At 35.8% G+C, this 21,129-nt stretch overlaps 1 protein-coding gene across 1 annotated transcript; it reads left to right on the forward strand.

Annotated features, from left to right (window-relative positions):
* Positions 1-1,347: 1,347 nt before the first annotated feature.
* Positions 1,348-19,692, forward strand: DAZL (deleted in azoospermia like). The gene is made up of 11 exons (XM_032488930.1): positions 1,348-1,567; positions 7,974-8,120; positions 8,396-8,487; positions 9,086-9,137; positions 10,268-10,331; positions 10,425-10,564; positions 11,963-12,034; positions 12,730-12,780; positions 13,597-13,710; positions 14,928-15,026; positions 17,708-19,692. Exons 1-11 carry the CDS (start codon positions 1,565-1,567, stop codon positions 17,759-17,761), a joined length of 888 nt encoding a protein of 295 aa, XP_032344821.1. The 5' UTR covers positions 1,348-1,564; the 3' UTR covers positions 17,762-19,692.
* The last annotated feature ends 1,437 nt before the right edge of the window (positions 19,693-21,129 follow it).

Raw genomic sequence — 21,129 nt, forward strand, 5'->3', positions numbered from 1 at the left:
CATCCATTTTTTTCCTGAGGGTCAATGAATGGCTTTTTATAGTGTACAAGTTCCAGCTCCCAGCGTGAGCTACTCCAAACCCTCACCTCCTCCTCTGTACATTCAGGCCTCAAGTTACAGAGACTGACAACACCTTGCCCACACCTAAGATGACCAATTTCCTGGTCTGCTTTAGACCTGGCTTCCAAGGATGTGGGGGTTTTCAGTGCTAACACCAGGAAGGCCCAGGGAAACTACACCCCAGCCCTCATACGGATGGCCTGGGAAGAATCAGTTCAACAAGTCATTGCTCTGATTTTCAGTTTATTTACGTTTCTGGCATCTTGGGATTTCCCTTCATTTATGAGTTTAACAGCACATTCGAAATAAGGTTAGTTATTATCCAGTAATGCTAGGTGTTTGTGCTCAGTTTTCCAGTTACACAAACCCACCATTTTGCCAGCTTCCCCAAATAACATTTTATTGCTTTTTATCAGCACCATTAGCACAAAAGCGATGTTTGAGGATAAAGTCACAGCCAGGTACAGGTACACCCTGTGGATAAAAGGTACTGGAGTGGTTCCCAACCTTGTGCGATTTGCTCCACCAACTGCCCCACGTCTCACGCCTGCTCTCGGCCCTGTTTCTCTGAACTTGAGAATGTTCTAGAACTCTCTAAGCAGGCCTAGCTTCCTCCTGTGAGGCCTAGAAGAAAAATTCTCCCCCTGGCAATTTATACTCCCCGGGCCAAGAAATGTTGGACTGTTCCGTTCTCTCCTACATCTTGGGGACCTGGCAATTGTAGGTCCATATAAGTGTTTCTATAAAGAATGAACATCTCAAAAGCCAAGCGGGCCTGCCCTAGCTGGTGTTTCTTCCAATCCAACCCCATCTCCCTCAGACGTGACAGAAAGTCGTCCAAGTTTCTGGATGTTTGATGTCTCTCTCCCTGTTCTCCACATGTGTTTCTATTTTCTCTTTCTGTAGGCATTTCAGTCGATTTGGGGGCCGCTGTGAGGGACAATCGCAATTTGGCTAATCCTGTGCGTTCAGGGCGCCATTTTGAAACTAGCGCCCGGACACATAAACTTCTTTTTTTCATTTTAACATATATTTGCGTATGCGTACTTATTTCAGGAGTGCTTCTAAAACACTTTTGGGGTGACTTGCGCGTCTGTGGGTCTGCGGGCCCGCCTGCGTGGGGACGGCGCTCCCTGGGGCCACGCCGCCGGCCCGCGCGCACCCCCTACGCACCCCCCTACCGAGCGCCGTCGTGCCTCGTGAGCCCCCCCGCTTGGGGGCAGCGACGCTGCCACCCATTGGCTGAGGAGGCTCCAACGAGCCCCCGTGCCGGGCGCAGGAGCCACCCCCGGGCGCCCCGAGAGCCACGCCTCAGTCCGCCCGCGCCCCTCGGCCTCGCCAGCCGCCTCGGACTCTCCGGCCCTTCCGTCCGCCTTTGCTTCCTCTGCCCAGTCGAAGGCGGGCAGCGGGCACCATCAGGCCTAACAGCCGCCCAGAGTGGTGCCTGAAGCGCAGCCTCTGCTCCCCCTCAAGCCCGTCGGCGGGAACCCGAGCTGCCGCCATCATGGTGAGTGGAGGAGGAGGAGGCCCGAGGGGGTCTTCCCGGGAGGCCGGCGCGCGGCGCGGAGGGGGTCGAGAGCAGGGTTGACTGGCTTTCCAGGGTTGGGGCGCAGCCTGAAGGCGGGAAGACGCGGCTGGGGCGCGGCCTGAGGGGCGGGAGGCCTAGGCTGTCGGAAGGGAGGCCCGGAGTGGTCGCTGAGCACGTGCACAGCTCCGAGGCCTTCCCGCCACCGACTGGATATGGAGGGCCCCGTTGGCCCTCCGGTTGGGGTGGGGGTGGGGACTCCGCTCTCACCCATCCCCCCGCGGCCCGGAAGCCTCGCTTCCGGTGCTCACCTGAGGAGGCGAGGCGGCGCGGCGTCCGCGAGGTGGCGTAAGGACGCCAGCGTGGCCTCGTAGGCGCACGCGCAGCCTCGAAGGCGCGCGTGTGCTGCCGCTGGGCTGGCGCTGCCTCGGGCGGCGGGCCCACCGGGTCCCGGGTCCGGGATAGGGGTGGGGCTCGTGGGGGGTTAGGGATGTGCCCATGCGGGAGGAGGGACGAGCCCCTGGGGCGGCCGCGCGTCCACCTCAGCAGAACCGTGCCAGACTCCATCGTTCCCGCAAGGGTGGCGCCACCTCCGCCTCCGAGGGACCGCAGGTTTGGGAAGTCGGGGAATTTTTTACTCGGGGAACACATTTCCCCTCTAGAGAAACGGAAATTTCAACAAAATGCCTCTTAGAATAGCTAATACTCTTTTGGGTGACATTTCTGAGAGTTTTGTGAAATGCGCAGATTTACCATCTCGAGATGCAGCTAATTCTGTGATCACTTCTGACCATCAAGTCACAAGTGTATTATATGCTAAGTGTAGTTATTTGTATTATAATTATTATTCTCCGTTTTTAGAGGTAAAGAGAGGAAAGTTGTACACAATTTGTGTTAGTATGTACAAATTTTAAAGTAAAACTTATAATTATGCTTATTGTAATGTAAAGCTATTTGTAATGATTATTTGTGTCATGTAGTTATTCATGTCGATAGTTACTAATCACTACTAGTTACTATAATTGTTTATAGTTTTTTCTCCCCATTTTTAGAGGAAAAAGAGGGAAATTTAGTGGCTTTATTGATTTTTTTCTGATATAAAAGTAGTATATTAACTCGTTGATAAGTAATCATTGTAAGAAAGTGGAGGTCCATCTTAATTCCAGCGTTTAACCACTGTTAAAGTTTTCTTGTACGTATGTCCTTCCAGACTATTTTCATGCATGTATTGCATATAAAGAGGTGTATTTTATTTTCTAAAAATCGTACTGTGTCATATAATACTGTTTTACAGCCTGCATCCTTCAGTTAATATAGTGGGCCTTATTCCAAAGAGAAATTTAAAATAATTTGAATGTATAATGTTAGGATATAAGACTGTACCATTACAGGGGGAGGGTATAGCTAAGTGGTAGAGGGCGTTCTTAGCATGTACGAGTTCCTAGTTTAAATCCCTAATACCTCCATATAAATAAATCAACAAATTTTAAAAACCTAATTACCTCCCCCCAAAATTAAAAAAAGACTGTACCATTACTTTTACCCAATTCCCTTATAATGAATAGTTTATCTATATTAAAACAATACTGTAAGTATCTTTGTGCAAAAGTTTTGACACGCTTATTATTCTATTAATAACTTGAAATAAATTTTCAGAAGTGGAATCACTGGGTGAAAAGGTTATGCCCATTTTATAACAATTTTGAATTATGATACATCTTTCCTAGTTCCTCTTGGTAAATTATGCCTACCTGCTGATAGTGTTTAGAGTGATCTCTCTACATACTTTCCAGTGAAAAGTGTTATACTTTTTACAGTTGCCAGTCTAATAGCTGGAAAATATTTCACCGTGCAATGTGTTCTTTTTTTTAATCATTAGTGAAGTTAAAGTTTGTCGTTAGCTTTTTACGTTTCTTTTTGATAGATTCTTAATCAACCTTTCTATTTGGATACTTATCTTAGCGATTGTAAAAACTCTGTTATTAACTATTTGTCAAATATAGTGGAAAAAATTTATGGTGGTGATAAGGAGGTACCCTGATTCCTAATTTCAGTGGAAATCACTATCGTGTTTCACTTTAAACTTGATGATAATTTAGAATTACACTGATAGAAAATAACATTCTTCCACTGGGTTTTTCTAAAAATTAAGAAATGAATGCTGTATTTTATCGAATGCTTTTTCTATGGTGAATTACAGTAACAGATTTCCTAAGAATGAACTATCCTTGCATTTCCAATATAAACTACTTAATTGTGTATATATATATATATTGCATCTCTCTGTTGAGGGCAGGAGTGGACCATCTTAATCAGCTTTTGTTATTTAGATGGTGTTAGTTTTAGAAAATTCTTTTCAAAATTTAAGAAAAGCTTTTAAATTTCCTTTCTCTTCCACTTTCTTTACTTTGTACCACTTTTTGTCTAGGGTGTGCCCCTCACACAAATTGTTTCTTTACAGTTTAAGAAAACTCCCAATGAAACTGAGCTAGAAATTGAGTGTTCTTTCTTTTCTTAAGATTGTTTTTTTTAAATGTGCATTTCTCTAGAAAGGTAGCCTTGTAGTTGAGAATTCTAAATTTAGTCTTATAGAACATTCTTCTAATCTGTTCTCATATCCCGTTTTTCACAACTAATTTTCTTTTTAGCTTTCCCAGGATTGTTTGTTTATTATTTGAATGTTTTTCCCTTAAGAGTTCACTCTTTGATTACTTAAAAGGTTTTATTCTGATTTTCATTTTCTATTTCCTTAATAGAATTTCCTTTCTCTTTAATAGCTACTTTTTTCTGTGGATATAATGCTGATGACTGCAAATTTTATGGGCCTTTATCCTAGTCAGTATACATAGGTTTTAGTTGGCATGCATGTAAACATAATAGTTAAACGAAATGTTGTCAAAGACCTGACATGCCAGGAGCATTAGTAATGAAAAGTTTTGTTTTGTTTTTCAGCTTCTAGTTATCTTTGTTATTTGGTTATCCAAATATAATGGAATATATTACTGTAAATAGCAGTGATGAGAATTGTGTATATGATGGCCTCCAAGTTCATCCCTACTTAATATCCCAGCATCCCAAGTCACTTGAAGGTGTAATTAAGAAAAGTAATCACTACTTTAATTTACAGGCAATTTATTTTCTGCATACTGCTATTGATAGTTAAGACTTAATACTTTAACACCAAACTTTTTGCTTATCCTCAGAATTCATTTGTGTAGTATTTTTGGCAGCAGTTTAAAAGTGGTCAAAAATTGTTTATTGGTTGTGGATTTGTATGTATGTTATGATTGTATATAAATACAGACACAGTAGAAGTTTAAAAATTCCTGCTGTTCAATTTTTGTAAAAATGGAGTACTTTGCTTACTTTAGCTTTGAGCACCATCTGCTGGCTGAGGACTAGGACATAATGATGCTTTCTTTAAGGCTATGACACTAGTAAAATGATTTGATGAATTTTATGCTTAATATCTCAATTAAGCAGACAGCCGATTTGTACGACCCAACCCCAAACAAAATGTTTTATAGTATCTAATGGCTTTGTTCTTTTCTCAGATTACTGTTTAGTTGTTTCAAATATCCATTTTACTTTTGCAAATAGAATATGAGAATTAGAACTTTCCTTTTCAGTTCTGGCAACACCATCACAGAGTTTCTCAACTGCGCCCCCTTGCAAATTTGGGGCTATGTAACTCTTTGTTGTGGGGGCTGTCCTTTGCATTATAGGATGTTTACTATATCCCTGGCCTCTACCGGTCAGATACCTGGTGCACCCCTCAGCTGTGACAATCAAAAATACTCCTGGGCCAAAAAAATCTCCCCTGGTTGAGAATCAGTGCATTGTCATAACCCGTTATAATCTGGCACTGTTTCCTGACCTGATGTTAGATGTCTAAATTAAAACACATCTATCCATTATGGTTCACAGACATAATTCTACAAATAATTTATCAGATAAAGTGGTATTGAAAGTTCATCCACAAATGAAGGGGAAATTGAGAAGGAGAAAAGAAAGTCTACAGTAATTTCAGAACTGCTATTTTGTTTTACTTGTGCTTTGGATTTTTGACTGAGCTAATTAAAAGGGATTGGTTGGTAAATTGACGTGAAGGGAAATCTAATGTCAAATTCTCGATAGTTCGAGGTATGTGACTCATGTAATGTAATTCCCATGTTTAAAAAATTAAAATTATAAAAACACTAAAATACAGGAAAGCTTTAGAAATAGTTTTACTCTCTTCCACTTCATTGTCATGAAATATCACTGTACCATAGTTAAAGGAAAAAAATTAGGAAGTGTGCAGACAGGAACACAAAACAACAAGTATGAATACAAGTTAACAGAGAAAAGCCAAAACACTCAAATTTGGTAATTATCTTTGGTAATTTTGTTTTTATCTCCAATTAGTATAGCAGTTTGTAGTCTTAAGTTTACCAGTGATTTCTAGCCTCTAACAAAATAGGAACTCTACATACTTTTCATTATTGTTAGTAATTTCTATAAATTATTTTGCTTATCTTTTTAAGAATAATTACTGGTTTCTTTTGTCCTTGTTTTTGGTTTCCTTCATAAGCTGATATGTAATAGTTTTATCTCTCTCTTGCATCCTTTGTGCTCACTACTTATAAAGGGATTTCAGATAAGCTGATGTGTGTAAAATAGTTTCTTCAAGTTCCATCTCAAATTAGTTGTTAATTAGTGAAGTATCCACCAAAAGAGTACATAAATTGTAAAACCAGGAAAGAAACCTTTTTTTAACCTATTGAAAATAAATTCACATAACAGGCTGCTAACTTGTATTAGCATACCACTTTATACTTTACAAAAGAATTCATAGGTGTTTCCTTACTTCATTCTCAAAGCAGTTTTTCTGAGGGACATGAACCTAGATGACTAAATCAGTTTTTGTTTCAGTATGCTGTACAGCCTTTCCAACATACATATTACCAGTAAATTCTGCTTCAGAAAAATCTACGTTAATCTTAGTGCGGGAAGCCTAACGACAGAGTTTTGACCAGAATTCATGTGTGGGCCTCTATCTGAAAATAAAGATAGTTATTTACATCTGTCAGCCCACTGTGAAAATTAGAATATCAATAGAACTTATTTGATATTATTGAAGAATAAAACTGTTATTTTAAAGATGCTTTGAACACTCTAAGGTTAGGGAAAAGGATTATAAGCCCCCCAACTTTTTTTTTTTAAAGCAAGTTCTATGATATGCGAACAAATAATGTCATAATCCATTTCGAAGGTAAAGCAGGCATACTAACACAGAGTGTTAAAATTACAAAATCCATGTTAATTTTGGTAATAGAAAGATGAGGCAACTATTTATAATAGCCAAGACATGGAAGCAAAAAAAAAACCCTACCCAGACATGGAAGCAACCTGAATGCCAATCAACAAATGATTGGATAAAGAGGGGTACTACTCAGGCATTAAAAAGGATAAAGTAATGCTATTTGCAGCAACTTGGATGGACCTAGAGATTGTCATCCTAAGTTGCTGCAAATGGCATTACTTTATCCTTTTAAGCCAGAAAGAGAAAGAAAAATACCATATGATATCACTTATGTGTGGAATCTTAAAAAATGACACATAGGAACTTATTTACAAAATAGAAACAGACTCATAGGCATAGAAAACAAACTTATAGTTACTGGGGGGGAAAGAGTGGGATGGAGGACTAAATTGGGAGTTTGAGATACTACTATATATAAAATAAACAACAAGATCCCGCTGTATAGCACAGGAAACTATATTCAATATCTTGTAATAACGTATAATGAAAAAGTATGAAGAGGAATATATATGTATATAACTGAATCACTATGCTGTACACCAGAAATTAACACAACATTGTAAACCAACTATGTCAATTAAATAGAATTTTAAAAAAGATGAGGCAAAACAAATTAGTTTAAAACTTCATTTGTTTTCTTTTTGATGCAGCTTTTTTTTTAACTGTTTATCTTTAACATACTTTTGAATAAGGTACTCAGAAAAATGAAAATTTGCTTATTGCCGCAGAACAGGATGACTTTAGTAACTTTACTTTTTACAAATCTAAACTTTCACAAATCTAAATTGTTTTTTGCCAGTTCACATAGTATTTTCACAAACTTGATATCGGTATTCTACCCCAGCTTTGTACAAGAGATGGTGCTGAGCAACGTTGGGTTGGGGAAGTACTGAAACCTTTTGTTAAAATTTCATGTTGATCTGCTCTGATTACTCTAGATCCTGAGCCTGAACTCAGGTGTTATTGATGACTAATTTATGACAGTAATTTATATGAAAATATTTTGTACTTTCAAAACATATTTCACATCATCTGTGATTTTAACCTGCTATCTAGTGATGATATCTGCTTTGCAAATTACAGTCTGCTGCAAATCCTGAGACTCCAACCTCAACTGTCTCCAGAGAGGCCAGCACCCAGTCTTCATCAGCTACGACCAGCCAAGGCTATGTTTTACCAGAAGGCAGAATCATGCCAAACACCATTTTTGTTGGTGGAATTGATGTTAGGGTATTGTATTCATATTTCATTTATTTTTAAAAGTATTTTGTGAATAGTGGGATTTGGGCCCTGTTGTAACCATAAGGCCTTTTTTGGACACTTTATGCAAGTTTGGAATTAATTTTATGTTTAACCTATAGGGACTAAAACTATCGTTGACAAAGAACTACAGGTAGTTTGGGGATACTTGGGAGAGACAGTTCCAACATCATCAAATCTTTACAGTATAATTGAAAATTTTGAATGTTGAATTTTTACTCTTAAAGTCAAATTCTTCTCCATAGATGGATGAAACCGAAATTAGAAGTTTCTTTGCTAGATATGGTTCAGTAAAAGAAGTGAAGATAATCACGGATCGAACTGGTGTGTCCAAAGGGTGAGTAAAACGTATGTTTAATATAAAGTGTCGTAAATGTCTGAACTATATAGCATTTGTAGAGTTTCAGAAAAGAAGAATTCAAAACTTATATAAATTCTTAAATTTATATAAATGAAATTGGCTGTTTTGTAATTTCTTTCATGTAGAGGGTAAGTTTGCTGCCGCTCTTTTATTTAATCATTTGCCTGTTTGTATTTAAATGTTTTCCATCTTCATTTATTTCACATAAGTGGATTAATCATTTTTATCAAAGAATTACTTTCTTCACACATTTCACAGTTTCTGAAATTTTAACAATCTTGCCATAGATATTAAGTTAAATTTACGTACATAGGAATTTTCTGTTAATGAATAAGTTTCCCACACTACCTTTTTTTCCTCACAGTCTTAATCTTAGTGCATTCTGATGTAGATCAGAGTAAGAAAACAAAAAGCAGTAGTATTCTGTCATGTACCTCTTACAAGCATTTATCTCAGTATATTCTTCATCCTTTATCATGCTTAGCTTCTGTCAGTTATTTCATAGAATACCAGAAGTTTTAAACCATGTACTGTTATGGTGGTGATTTTATATTTCATTTATCTGCCTTTATAGCTATGGATTTGTTTCATTTTATAATGACGTGGATGTGCAGAAGATAGTAGAAGTAAGTACTTTTCTTATGGAAAAAAATCTCTTAACTAGATGCAGTATTTAGTATTGTTTGAGTCCTGAATATATAATCAGTCTTGTATAAGATAACAGAAATAAATATACTTCCTGTTTGACGTCCGAACTTAGAGTAATCTTACATAACTTATCAGAACCTGTTTATTTTTTTAAAACACCTTTATTGTGGTATGGTTCCTGTACAGTAAGTTATACATATTTCAAATGTACAATTTGATGAATTTCAATAGATGTATGCACCAGTGAAACCACTACCATAATCAAGATAGCTAACATTTCCATTACTCCCCAGGAGGTGCAATTTTCAAATTCCCAATTTATCCGTTCTTACCTCCTTTACCCCCTGGTAACCACAAGTTTGTTCTCTATGGCTGTGAGTCTGTTTGTTTTGTAGATAAGTTCATTTGTGTCCTTTTTTTTTGGATTCCACATATAAGCGATAACATATGTCATTTTTCTTTCTCTTTCTGACTTGACTTCACTTAGAATGGTGATCTCCAGGTCCATCCATGTTGCTGCAAATAGCATTATTTTATTCTTTTTCATGGTTGTGTAGTATTCCATTGTCTGTATATGCTACATCATCTTTATCCAGTCATCTGTTGGTGGACATTTGGGTTGTTTCCATGTCTTGGCTGTTGTAAATAGTGCTGCCATGAATATTACGGTGCATGTGTCCTTTTTAATTATATGTTTCTCTGGGTATATGCCTAGGAGTGGGATTGCTAGATCATATGGTGTCTTATTTCTAGTTTTTTAAGGAGTCTCAATACTGTCCTCCATAGTGGCTGCACCAGTTTACATTCCCACCAGAACCTGTTAATTTTTGATTGCGCATTCAGCTTCATGAACTAGAGACAGGAAAGATTAGAGATAAAGTATAAAAAGTGTTTGATCAAATTCCACAACACCTCTCAACATTTGCTTAGCATAGTGAGGATAGTGTAGCTTCATACTGAAGCTACTTTAGCTAAATTCTGATTTAGTATGTTCTTACCACTGATCTTCTCTAATAGTAGAAATTTTAGAGGACTTGGGTGTTTACCAAAGCTTTGGAAGTTAAGACTTGGACATTGATTCTGGTTTTGTTACTGTTTTTATTTTCAGTCACAGATAAATTTCCATGGTAAAAAGCTGAAACTGGGCCCTGCGATCAGGAAACAAAATTTATGTGAGTAAAGAAAGGAATTGTTTTTGTTGACGTATGTGTGGCCTCTCAGAGAACTAAAAAATAGGCTTTATTTTCTTTGTATTCTTTAAAAAGGTGCTTATCATGTGCAGCCACGTCCTTTGGTTTTTAATCCTCCTCCTCCACCGCAGTTTCAGAGTGTCTGGAGTAATCCAAACACTGAAACTTACATGCAGCCTCCAACCGTGATGAATCCAATAACTCAGTATGTTCAGGTAAGAATTATAAAATTCCTTGTTTTCATTTATTATAGTACTGGAACTCTTACAGATGGGGGCACCTTAAAAGTTAAGTCAGTCTCACTTCTTACTGTCTGTGGAATTATGTCTACAATTTCCATAATAAGTGACAATATTATCCTTGTTTGAGTACTTTTGAGGGACAGGAAATCTGTTACTTCTGTTAGAAACCTGTCATTCTTAGTGTTATTTCTTATACTAAGCTAAAATCTGCTTCCTTATGATTTGTAAGCCTTCGTCTTAGAACTGACCTCTGTAGCCAGGTGGAATATGTCTCTTTCCCCCTTTTTTCCCCATGTGATAACTCCTAAAATATTTGAAGGCAGCTTTCCCCCTGTGATAATCTGGTTCTTCTGTAGGGTCAGCTATTCTTTGTTTGCAGTGATTTCCAGATACCTTCTCATATAGATAATTGACTTCTGGATACAGTCTGCTTCTGGAATGGATAAATTTCTGATGACTTAACTATATTTATAAACCCCATGGATTTCTGGCACGTAATTTATCTTGTCTTGGTTCCCTTAGTATTTGAAGTGGGATTTGGAATACTTACCTACTATTGATGATAAATAACATTTATTTTCTTAGTTCAGTTTACTTTCTTCAGCTTAAAAGACATTTTATTTTTAGAAAGAGACAAAATAATAGTAAAATAGTTCTGCAATGTCTCTCATTTGTTTACATTTTCCATCTACCTGGAGTGTAGGGTGTATCTTTTATTATTCCTACTTGAAACATGACTAGAAGAAAAGCCCTACTTGTTCCTAATGTTTACAGTGAGATATTATTACTACTTCTGGTATATTTGTGTATGCTACTACCTATATATTTTCAATCAATAAGTATCTATTGAAAAATATAAGACATTGTACTGTCTCTTCCAGTTTGGGGTTACATACTTCCCTTAACTTTTAGAAGTGAAATACAGAAAGAGTCTTAAAGTCTGTAGAAGGGCTCCACATTACCTCACAATGCTGTGAAAGGAATACAAAGCTGCCTAAAAATATTTTTGCAAAAAAAAATAGCAAACATGTATTAATATAACTTTAACTTGGAAATCTATTCTAATAGATCCTGATCACCATGTAAGAAAGAACTTCTAGGTGGGAATAAATGCACAAATAAGATAAACCTAGGCAAGCAAAATCACTTTTCCCTTATTTATCTCTACCTCTTCTCAAACAAAAAGACTACCATTTGACAGAGAATACTTACTTCTTCATGAAGCCAGTCACTCAAATAGAATCCTGCATTATCTATAAAAAATTAAGATTCCCTTATTTTCTTATTTTTGTTATATTGGGAATAATAGTACTTTGAAATTTTTAAAAATGCACCTTGTTATTTCATTCTTTCTGTAAACTTTATTTTCAGGCTTATCCTCCTTATCCAAGTTCACCAGTTCAGGTTATCACCGGATATCAGCTGCCTGTTTATAATTATCAGGTAATTTAAGAGGGATCAAAATGATTTACTTTGGAATATTATTGAGGCCTTTATTTATATAAATTTCCCTAATTGTCATTTAGAGTGTGCCTAAAATTTAAGAAAAAAACTTAGAATTAGTCTAGAATTGGGGCTTCTCTATTATTGAGGAATAAAGGAATAACATTTTTACAGGAATGAGCTAAATAAGCAAGAAGTTTTCTCTTATACTCTGTTGCATGATTTGGTGTCCTCTCTGTATTCTAACATGTATTCTTCCATCTTTACTGTCTTAATAGCTGGAACATCCAGGCTTACTTTTGTAAGTTTTTCTAGGGGGAAAGGTTGAAATAAAATGATTAATTCTTAGTGCATTGAATTCCAGTTATGTTTGATAGTGTTTATTTAAGCTGACTGTGAATTTCTGCCCATAGATATGACCTTGACCATATCTATGGTAATAAACTCAAGGGCCTACTATCTGAGTTTTCCTGAAAGTCAACTCCAGAAAATTGAGAAAAAGATGGAGTTTATGTACAAAAATAAAAGTAAGATCCTCAGATATTAGAAACATGAAATACCTCTTTCTTTCATTTTGTTTCTTGTTATTATAACACATACAAGGAGCCAGCATGACAGATACCTCAACATTGTCTATCTCTTATCTTTGTGAAAATGTGAAGGAATATTTAAGTAATTGTTATTTCCTTTTCAAGGTGCCACCGCAGTGGCCTGCTGGAGAACAGAGGAGTTATGTTATACCTCCGGTAAGGTGGTGAATTAGCCAGACATGTGCTTCCTATTCTTTAAAGTATTTTACTGTTTAATTCATGCATTTCTTAACCCTTTGCCATATCAGGTATTCTAGAAATATTTTAAATGCCTGTTTACATTATGTGTTAGGTTTTATTTCTTGTCAACCCAAGGATATACTCCCATGGGAGAACTTGTACTTTTTGTTTCTCAAGGGTTTTTTGTGAACTTAGCAATGGCTGCTCTGCATACAACAGTTGCTCAATTACTTGTTGATAAACTATGTAACTAAGAATAATAGTATTAATACCTTTGCTAATTCTAATTCCAGGGATTTAGAATTAGTATTGAATCTACCTCTAGTTTTCTACTCGTAAAAAAATCTTTTGAAGAGAAACAAACATGTTTTGCTGTGAGTACTGTTATGTGTTGTATAAGAAAAGAAATAAAACAAAAGAGGGTGCTACCTCTAAAACACCTGAGCTTTTGTTACCTTCTGCCTTTCATCAGGATTGGGTATTTGTAAGCTATGAGTTAAAATTCTCAGGCACTGGAAAATTCCCTTCCCATTTCCTTACTACATGTTGGAGTTCCTTTTTTCTTAGAGAAATTCTCCTAATTCTGATTATGTTGACATCAAAATAAAAGATTACCTTTATTGCATTTCAATTATTCAGTTTAAAATAAAGTTTCTAAAATAATGTATTTGAACCTTTAGCACAACCCACATTTAAACTTTCAGTATCAGCTCACCATTTTGAAGAATAGATTGTTCAGAAATGTATCTAATATACATCTCTTTAATTACATTTTTATCATTTTAAATGTAGGCTTATACAACTGTTAACTACCACTGTAATGATGTTGATCCAGGAGCTGAAGTTTTGTCAAGTGAATGCTCAGTTCATGAAGCTACTCCATCCTCTGGAAATGGCCCACAAAAGGCAAACATCTAATTTTTGTTTGTTTATGTTTTCATATTTTTCAGATTTTAATAATGGCCCTTTGAGAAGCAAGCACCTTTGCTCAAATTTAAACAAATTATAGGGCTTGAGTCACTGCTAACTTTGCAATTTATGTAAAAGTTAATGAAATTTTAGGCACCCCCAAACTTTGAACGTGTATATGTAGTTGCTGATTCACTAGTCCTTTTCTCTCTTCCTTTTTCATTGTTTGTATTTTTATAACCATACTTTAATATGTATTGTATTAATATGATTTGCAGAATGCAGTGGGTAGGTTTCCTCAAGAGTCCTACTCTTCAAAAGAGCAATTAGTATGAATTATATCTACCTTGTCTTTTATCAATTTAAACATTTACTTAGCTAAATAGTAATTCACAATTATTTATAATAGTCTCTCTATAAGATTATATATGGTAGCAGTTCTCAGGAGTGGTGGAGTCACTACTAATTAATCAGTGTGTATAATAATTTATAAATTATATTTGTATACTTTATAAGGATTAATAATTATTTATAATAAGTATTACTAGTAATAGTTACTAGTAATAAGCAGAGTTGTTTCTTTTTTATCATTAGAGCAGATCCCTGTAATTACAGTGCTCTCACTCTTGAATTCTCATGTGTTTTCTTGAATGGGTGGGAATATGGAAGTAATTGATGTGGTTGGAATATGCATAATATTGAAGGATTCCCATCGGAGTATGCGTACTTCCTGTGTTTCTCAGTGGGAAAAAATGAGAACTACTAAACTGGGGTGAAAAAGTTCTTTGATTTGTTGCACAACTTAAAATTTGAAAAAATATCAAAATAGCTTAGGGTATAATTATATTATCAGATTTTAACCTGAATAAAATATTTCTTGAAATGTTGATCTTCACCGTTTCTTATCTAACAGGAAAAATTAAAAGAGCCTTAGGCAAATATCTTATTAGGATTTTACTAATGGAGCGTTTTTAACCAGTACTCTTATCACTAAGGTCCTAAAATAATTCTTAAGTTTGGTAGAAAAGTTACATACTAAGTGACATGTGGTAAGAATGATAAATTACATGAGAATTCTTTACAAATATATATATGTGTGTGTGTGTATATATACATACATATATATATATATAAAATCATTAAACTTTTTCAGAAAGCTTATTAACAGTGAGTAAAAGTCGGAATAGTTTTTACTGAAAATTTCTGTGTTTCAGAAATCTGTCGACCGAAGCATACAGACGGTGGTATCTTGCCTATTTAATCCAGAGAACAGACTGAGAAACTCCCTTGTTACTCAAGATGACTACTTCAAGGTATGAAAGGAATAGTATGCAGGATAAAAAGCACGCTTGTCAGCAAGAAACACCTTTTTTTCTGTAGTATATATATATTTTTATTTTTGAAATTACATAGAGTGTATGATTGAATCTTGGCATTTGACTATAACCCAGTAAACCACTTTGAGTGAGTTTTACATGGCAGTGTATTCTAGCTGCTCTGATCTTGATTTAGTGTGGTTTGCCCTTAAAGAAACTTTAGCAGAAGCCTGTAATTGAGAGAGTTCTCAGAAGAGTTGAAAGAGTATTGGCTTCATCAAATAAAAAAAAGAAAATTTTAGGTACAGAAAGCAGAACTTAAGAGTACAAGGATATTGGACTAAATAGAAGAAAAGAAATTGATCACTTAGATGATGTACCTGAAGAATGTAGGGGTAGAAGAGGTAAAGAAAAAGAACTGAGTGAAAAGAAATGGAAGTTGATTTAGAGTTGCTAAAATGGAAAAGAATGTGGGTGTTTGAATTTAAGAAAGTTCTGGTTTCTAATCTTGGTTCTATCACCTTGACAAATCACTTAAATCATATTAAGGCTTCAATTTTTACAAGTCTAAAATGAGGATTCTCTAAGATCCCTTTAGTTATGAGTCCATGATACGGAAAGGAACTGGTCACTCCAGTGGGGGAATACTATTGTGCTTAGTAAAGGCAAGTTTTTTCTTTTCTTTTTTCTTTAATAATAGGTTTTTTGGTATATAATCTGAGAATAAAATACAATTCACCCTTTTAAAGTGTGCAGTTCAATACTTTTTAGAATGTTCAGAGTTGTTCAACTACAACCACAATCAATTTTAGAATATTTTAATCACCCCAGAAATAAACCCCCTACCCATTAGCAGTCACTCTATTCCACTGCCAACTTCCCTAGTCTTGGGCAAGCACTCACTGACTTTAAGGATTTGCCTATTCTGGACAGTTCATATAAATAGAATAATACAAAATGTGGCTTTTTGTTAGTTTCTTTCACTTAGCAGAATGTTTTCAAGTTTCATCAGTGTTACAACATGTATCAGTACTTCATTTCGTTTCATTTATGAATCTAGCACTTTGTGTTTATCCATTCATCACTCATCTGATAGACATTTGGGTTGTTTCTACTTTTGGGCTCTGATGAGTTAGTAATGCTATGACTATATGTACAAATTACTGTGTAGACACGTTTTTATTTCTTTTGAGTATGTAACTAAGAATGTAATTGCTGAGTCACATAGTAACTATGTTTAACCTTCCAAGGACCTGCCAGAGTTTTTCCAAAATGTACCATTTTACATTCAAAGGGAATTTTTAAACCATTGCTTTGTATCTTAAAACAAGGAAAGGAGAATAGCTCTTTTCCATCCATGAGTAAACATAGGACAAAGCTGAAAGCGGTTTTAAAACGAATACTAAGGACTTCCTTTAGTGCAGAAGACTAGAGCTGTAGCAGAATTAAGTTCTTTACCATCTTCTCAGTAAGTAAGCATACTCATTTAAAGTTGACATTTGTTCCTCTGTTTTCCTACCTATATAGACAGTACAATTTAAAAGGAAAGAACTGGGGGTTGTATAACAGCTTCCCTTGCCCAAAGTTCTGAAGGTTAAATAGGTAGTATTTAAAAGATTTGTTTGTGAAGCAAAAAATCATCTTTAAACTTGAGTTTTCACCTAGTGTTAGAAGTCTCCCTTTGAATCTTTCAAAGTTTTCTGCTCCTCTGGGCTAGGAGTCAGAAATTGGTGGTCTGCAGTTATCTAGCATCTAGACCTACTATGATTCACTAAATGTTGTTACTGTATTAGTTGAATTTGAATGTACTGAGGCAGGGTAAACACTGTTTCCATGGTAAATTCCACTCAATTCCAACTCCTTCACAAGCTTTCATGTCCTACCTCTGAAGATACTTGACTTTGTGACCACTTTTCTGGGCTTTTGCCTAAATAGGATATTGCCCTGTTGATAGATTACGTAATTTCCGGAAGTCACCCTTCTTAAATGACAGCTGAATTTAATCCCTAGGAAAGAGGCACAGTTCAGCTAAACATGTGGGGAAGAAAATACTATTGTGTTATTACTGGTTTACTCAGCTCCATTCTTGTTTGTAAGGCCTCACTTCTGTCTGAACATCTACAGGCAACATAAAGTGGAAGGAAAATTATGTGTATGTTTTTTATTTTTGTAAAAATTAAGGTTTGATTTCCTAAAAAATGATATATCTTCATTACAGGTTAAGGATATGCCTTTAAATATGCCAAAACTTTTATCTCTTAACCTAAAAGCATAGGATTTCAGATTGAAGTGTAGTGCTGTTCTCAAGCCATAATTTCTATCAGATGTACTTTGATTAGTAGAAAATAGGACTTTTAAAATTTCATGTTTTTCACCAGCTGTCTTTGGGACATCTCTGCCAAATCATTAATTAAGAATTTATGTAAAAGGGTATTGAATCTAAGTCTAATTTTTCTGAGTTACTGAGATTTCTTTTTTAACTAAATTGTTGAATAAAATTAGTCATTGACACATTTGTTATCCCAAAGTTCAAGAATGCTTCCCCAAAGGATCATTTTTCTCTCATTACAGTTTTTTAAACCCAAAATAAGTGCTTTAAGTATTTTGCAACTCTCTTAGGTCTTAGTGATAATAGGAATTTTCAGTGAAGTAAAGAGGACTATTTCTGTCTTTTCTAGGACAAAAGAGTTCATCATTTTAGAAGAAGTCGGGCAGTGCTTAAGTCTGTTTGATCCTCTCTGCTAACTTTCTGATCTCATGGGAAGTTGCAGGTTTTGAATATTAAGAGACTGAAAGTTTTTCCACTATTATAGAAATTTAATTCTGAATTTTGATAAGTCACACTCACTTTCTTTACAAGTTTTATTAGATTGCCTAGTTTTATTTTACAGTGAAACTTTCATTAGATGTTTATTTAGAAACTGGTTCTGTGTTGAATATATAGTTAAAAGTAAAAAAATAATCGAGACTGGAAGGAATTGCTTTAAGATTTATCTGTAAGGACTTTTTAATTGACATTTTAAGGGTTTAAAAGCAGATGCTGACTTTCCAAAAAAAATTGTTTTAGGAAACCTATTTCGAAAGGTCAGAATTTTGATAGTTTGAATACAGGCATTTCACTTTTCCAACAAATAGTTGTGACAGTACAACATCTACAGTATTGTGCTTTACACTTACGATTTGTCCAGAAATTTACCACAAAAGCAGAGTTTAAAACTGCATTTTTAATCAGTGGAACTTAGTATATAGTTAGCTTTGTTGAAGTTTTCCTTATCTAAACTCAGTAAAACAGATTCTAAACAAACAGTCCAATCAGTGGGTCTTACATTTATTAGTTCAAAATACTTTATATTTTATCTAGAATCCACACATAGAGTTATCTGATTGGGATGGTAATTAGGATAACTAAAATTCCGGGCCTAAATTTTTTTTAAAGAAGCCAAAAACAAACTAAACTTTACTAGGTACGTAAGCTTCTCAGTCAGTTACCATTCTCCTTTTTTTCTTTTTCATTTTTTTCCCTTGAAATGCTAAAAACTCAATGGCTGTATCTTAAATTGTGCAAAATACTGGTATTAAAGACAAACTTTTTTTATGTCACTTAAAGGTTAATCAGAGTATCTGAAAGGAATTGTTTTTATAAAAACATTAAAATATTTGTTATATGTTAAAGGACAGATTTTTATTTTTTAGCCTATTATATTTCCTTTTTTAAAGTGAAATATGTCCAGGAGAGTCAAAGTAGTTTTGGCGTTTCTAAACCACAAAAGTTTTTCAGTAAGCATATCCCAAAACTATACTAGAGTTAGCATTAACAGTCTATTTCTAGATTAGCGATTAGCTAGGCTCCTCTTAGATGTTGTGTATCGTGATGAACAGCTAGAGCCCCAGAGCCCCTTTGCCGAACCAGTCTTTCTGTTCCCGTCTGTACCACCATTCTTCCAGGAGGTTTGCTCCTAGAACAGGCGATGCAAAGAAGAGAAGTAGCAGTATAAGCAGTTGGAGGGTTAAGCCTTGGAAAGGAAGCAGTGGGATAAAACCTTTCTAAGGGAAACGCTTGTATCAGCATCATTTGACCTGCCATGGACATGAGTTTCATGGCTTCCTGGGTTTTCTTTCATTGAAAAGAAAAGACCCCTTCACTAAGACATGGAGACTCCATTTATCCCTATCCTAGTGAAGCTTCCATGGCCATATCATCAGTGCCCATTGTCTTATAATTCCTAATAATATTCATTCTGAATCTGAAGGGAAGAGTCTTTTAACTTAAGAATCCCCAAGAGGGCTTTCTAATGCCTCAGAATTTGAAAGTGGCCCTTAAATTTGTCCTTTTTAAAATTCTACTTTGTATGTGTGTGCTGTAACATTCTTTCATGTATTATTCTGTGATTAAATCTCCAGGTTACTATAAATGATACCAAATTCTAAAGAGCCAATTCTGATTATCCCAGTATGACCTTAAGAAAAGTAAGGGAATAAACTTTTTTTTGTCTGCTGTTTTGTTGGACTGAAGTATTTAAAAGAGTAATGTAGAAAGAAGAGGCAAAATCTTGAACCTTTCAAAATGGAAAATTAATTTTAAACTTAAAAGTATGTTCATATTGCCTATGCTGATACTGTATTTGCATAAATGAATAAATAAAAATAAAACTTTTTTTCAAAAGTGTTTTGACCTACTTGTTCATATCATAGTATCTAAATGAATAGTGGAAATTTGAGTGGGTAGTATTTGACAAGGTTTCAGGTCCTTGACATTCAGAGGTGTAAATATTCAGTTTCTGAATCTGGCAAAGTTAATTTATAAAAGCAATTTTTGTCACATTGTGTTTTTATTGTTTTATGAAATTAAGAGAGAGATTTTCTGAGAAAATAATCCCTCTTACGTTGAAAATGGTTAACAGTGGGTTCAGTGCATTATTAACAGAGCAGTGCCTAGGAAGAATGCCAGAGAGTCATATTACGACTGCAGTTTGATGCCCAAGGGCCCTCTATAAACAATTGGGACTCTATAAACACTTTGCACACTTCAGGCCTAATAGGTCTGTGACGCTTTTATTTTAGGGTATTGCAGTTGCTGATTATAGAGGTAAATTTTACATATTTCATTTACTTCGTGTGGGGTTGCATTCAGAAGATCATGACTCACCACCTCTTCCAGTTCTAGCTCCAGTACTCCCAGTTCTATAAGCTGAGGCCATAGGAGAGAAAAGTCTCCCCTTGGGACACGCCAGTGTCATATTCCGTAACTGACTCATTACCAGAAAATGTGTTTTGATACCAGTTCTGAAAGATAAAAGAGTACCTTCTGAATCACCAGAGCTTAAATGTTGATGTTTAAAGTATAATTTGCTGAAGATCAGTAATCCTTAAATTTGTGTATATATAGACATAAATTCATACTAACCATTATCCAGATCATTTGGTTAGCCCTGACTAAGCTAAAGGACAGTGTATAACATTTCGAGGCCCCCAAACTAGACAAAATGTCTTTAAAAGGTTGCTTTAAACCTACTTGATATTTTAAGCATATGTGCAGTTGAGGGTTACCACAAAATTCTGGATAAAAAGTCGTCTTTAGGATTGAAAAAATTTAATACACCACTTTTTGATAAAAAGTTGCAAGTGACGGTAAAATCATGCAACTCCAAAAAGGTTGGTTACCCCTGTAGGAAGTATATTCTGCATACTTTTTTTTCCCTTTTCCTAATAAGAACATGTTATCTTTGTAATTGTTCAAAATAGCATCAGTATTGATTAGCACCCTTAAACTGCAAGGAAGTCATTGACTTTCAAAATAAATACTCCACTGCAGTCCCCTGTAGTCATAAAGCCTCATACCCACTTCTCAAAGTCTCTTGGTTGTCTTTAAAGGTAAATTCATAGAGATGGACTGCCGCGTTGCCTGGTCGTCTTGCCCGCTTCCACTGCTGTCGTTGGACGGTAATAAGGAGCAGTAGCGATAAGGCAGCGTGCCAGTCTGCTCTCTCAAGGAAGTAGTGAGGGGGTGGGAAACCGCAAGGGGGAGAGAAGCTTTCCATTGACCAAGTTTTGCAAATGGGCCCAGCTGTTGAGTAGGATCATTTGGAATCCCTAAAACATT

The sequence above is a fragment of the Camelus ferus genome, chromosome 1 (assembly GCF_009834535.1).
Source record: "Camelus ferus isolate YT-003-E chromosome 1, BCGSAC_Cfer_1.0, whole genome shotgun sequence".
In the NCBI taxonomy this organism is placed as follows: Eukaryota; Metazoa; Chordata; class Mammalia; order Artiodactyla; family Camelidae; genus Camelus; species Camelus ferus.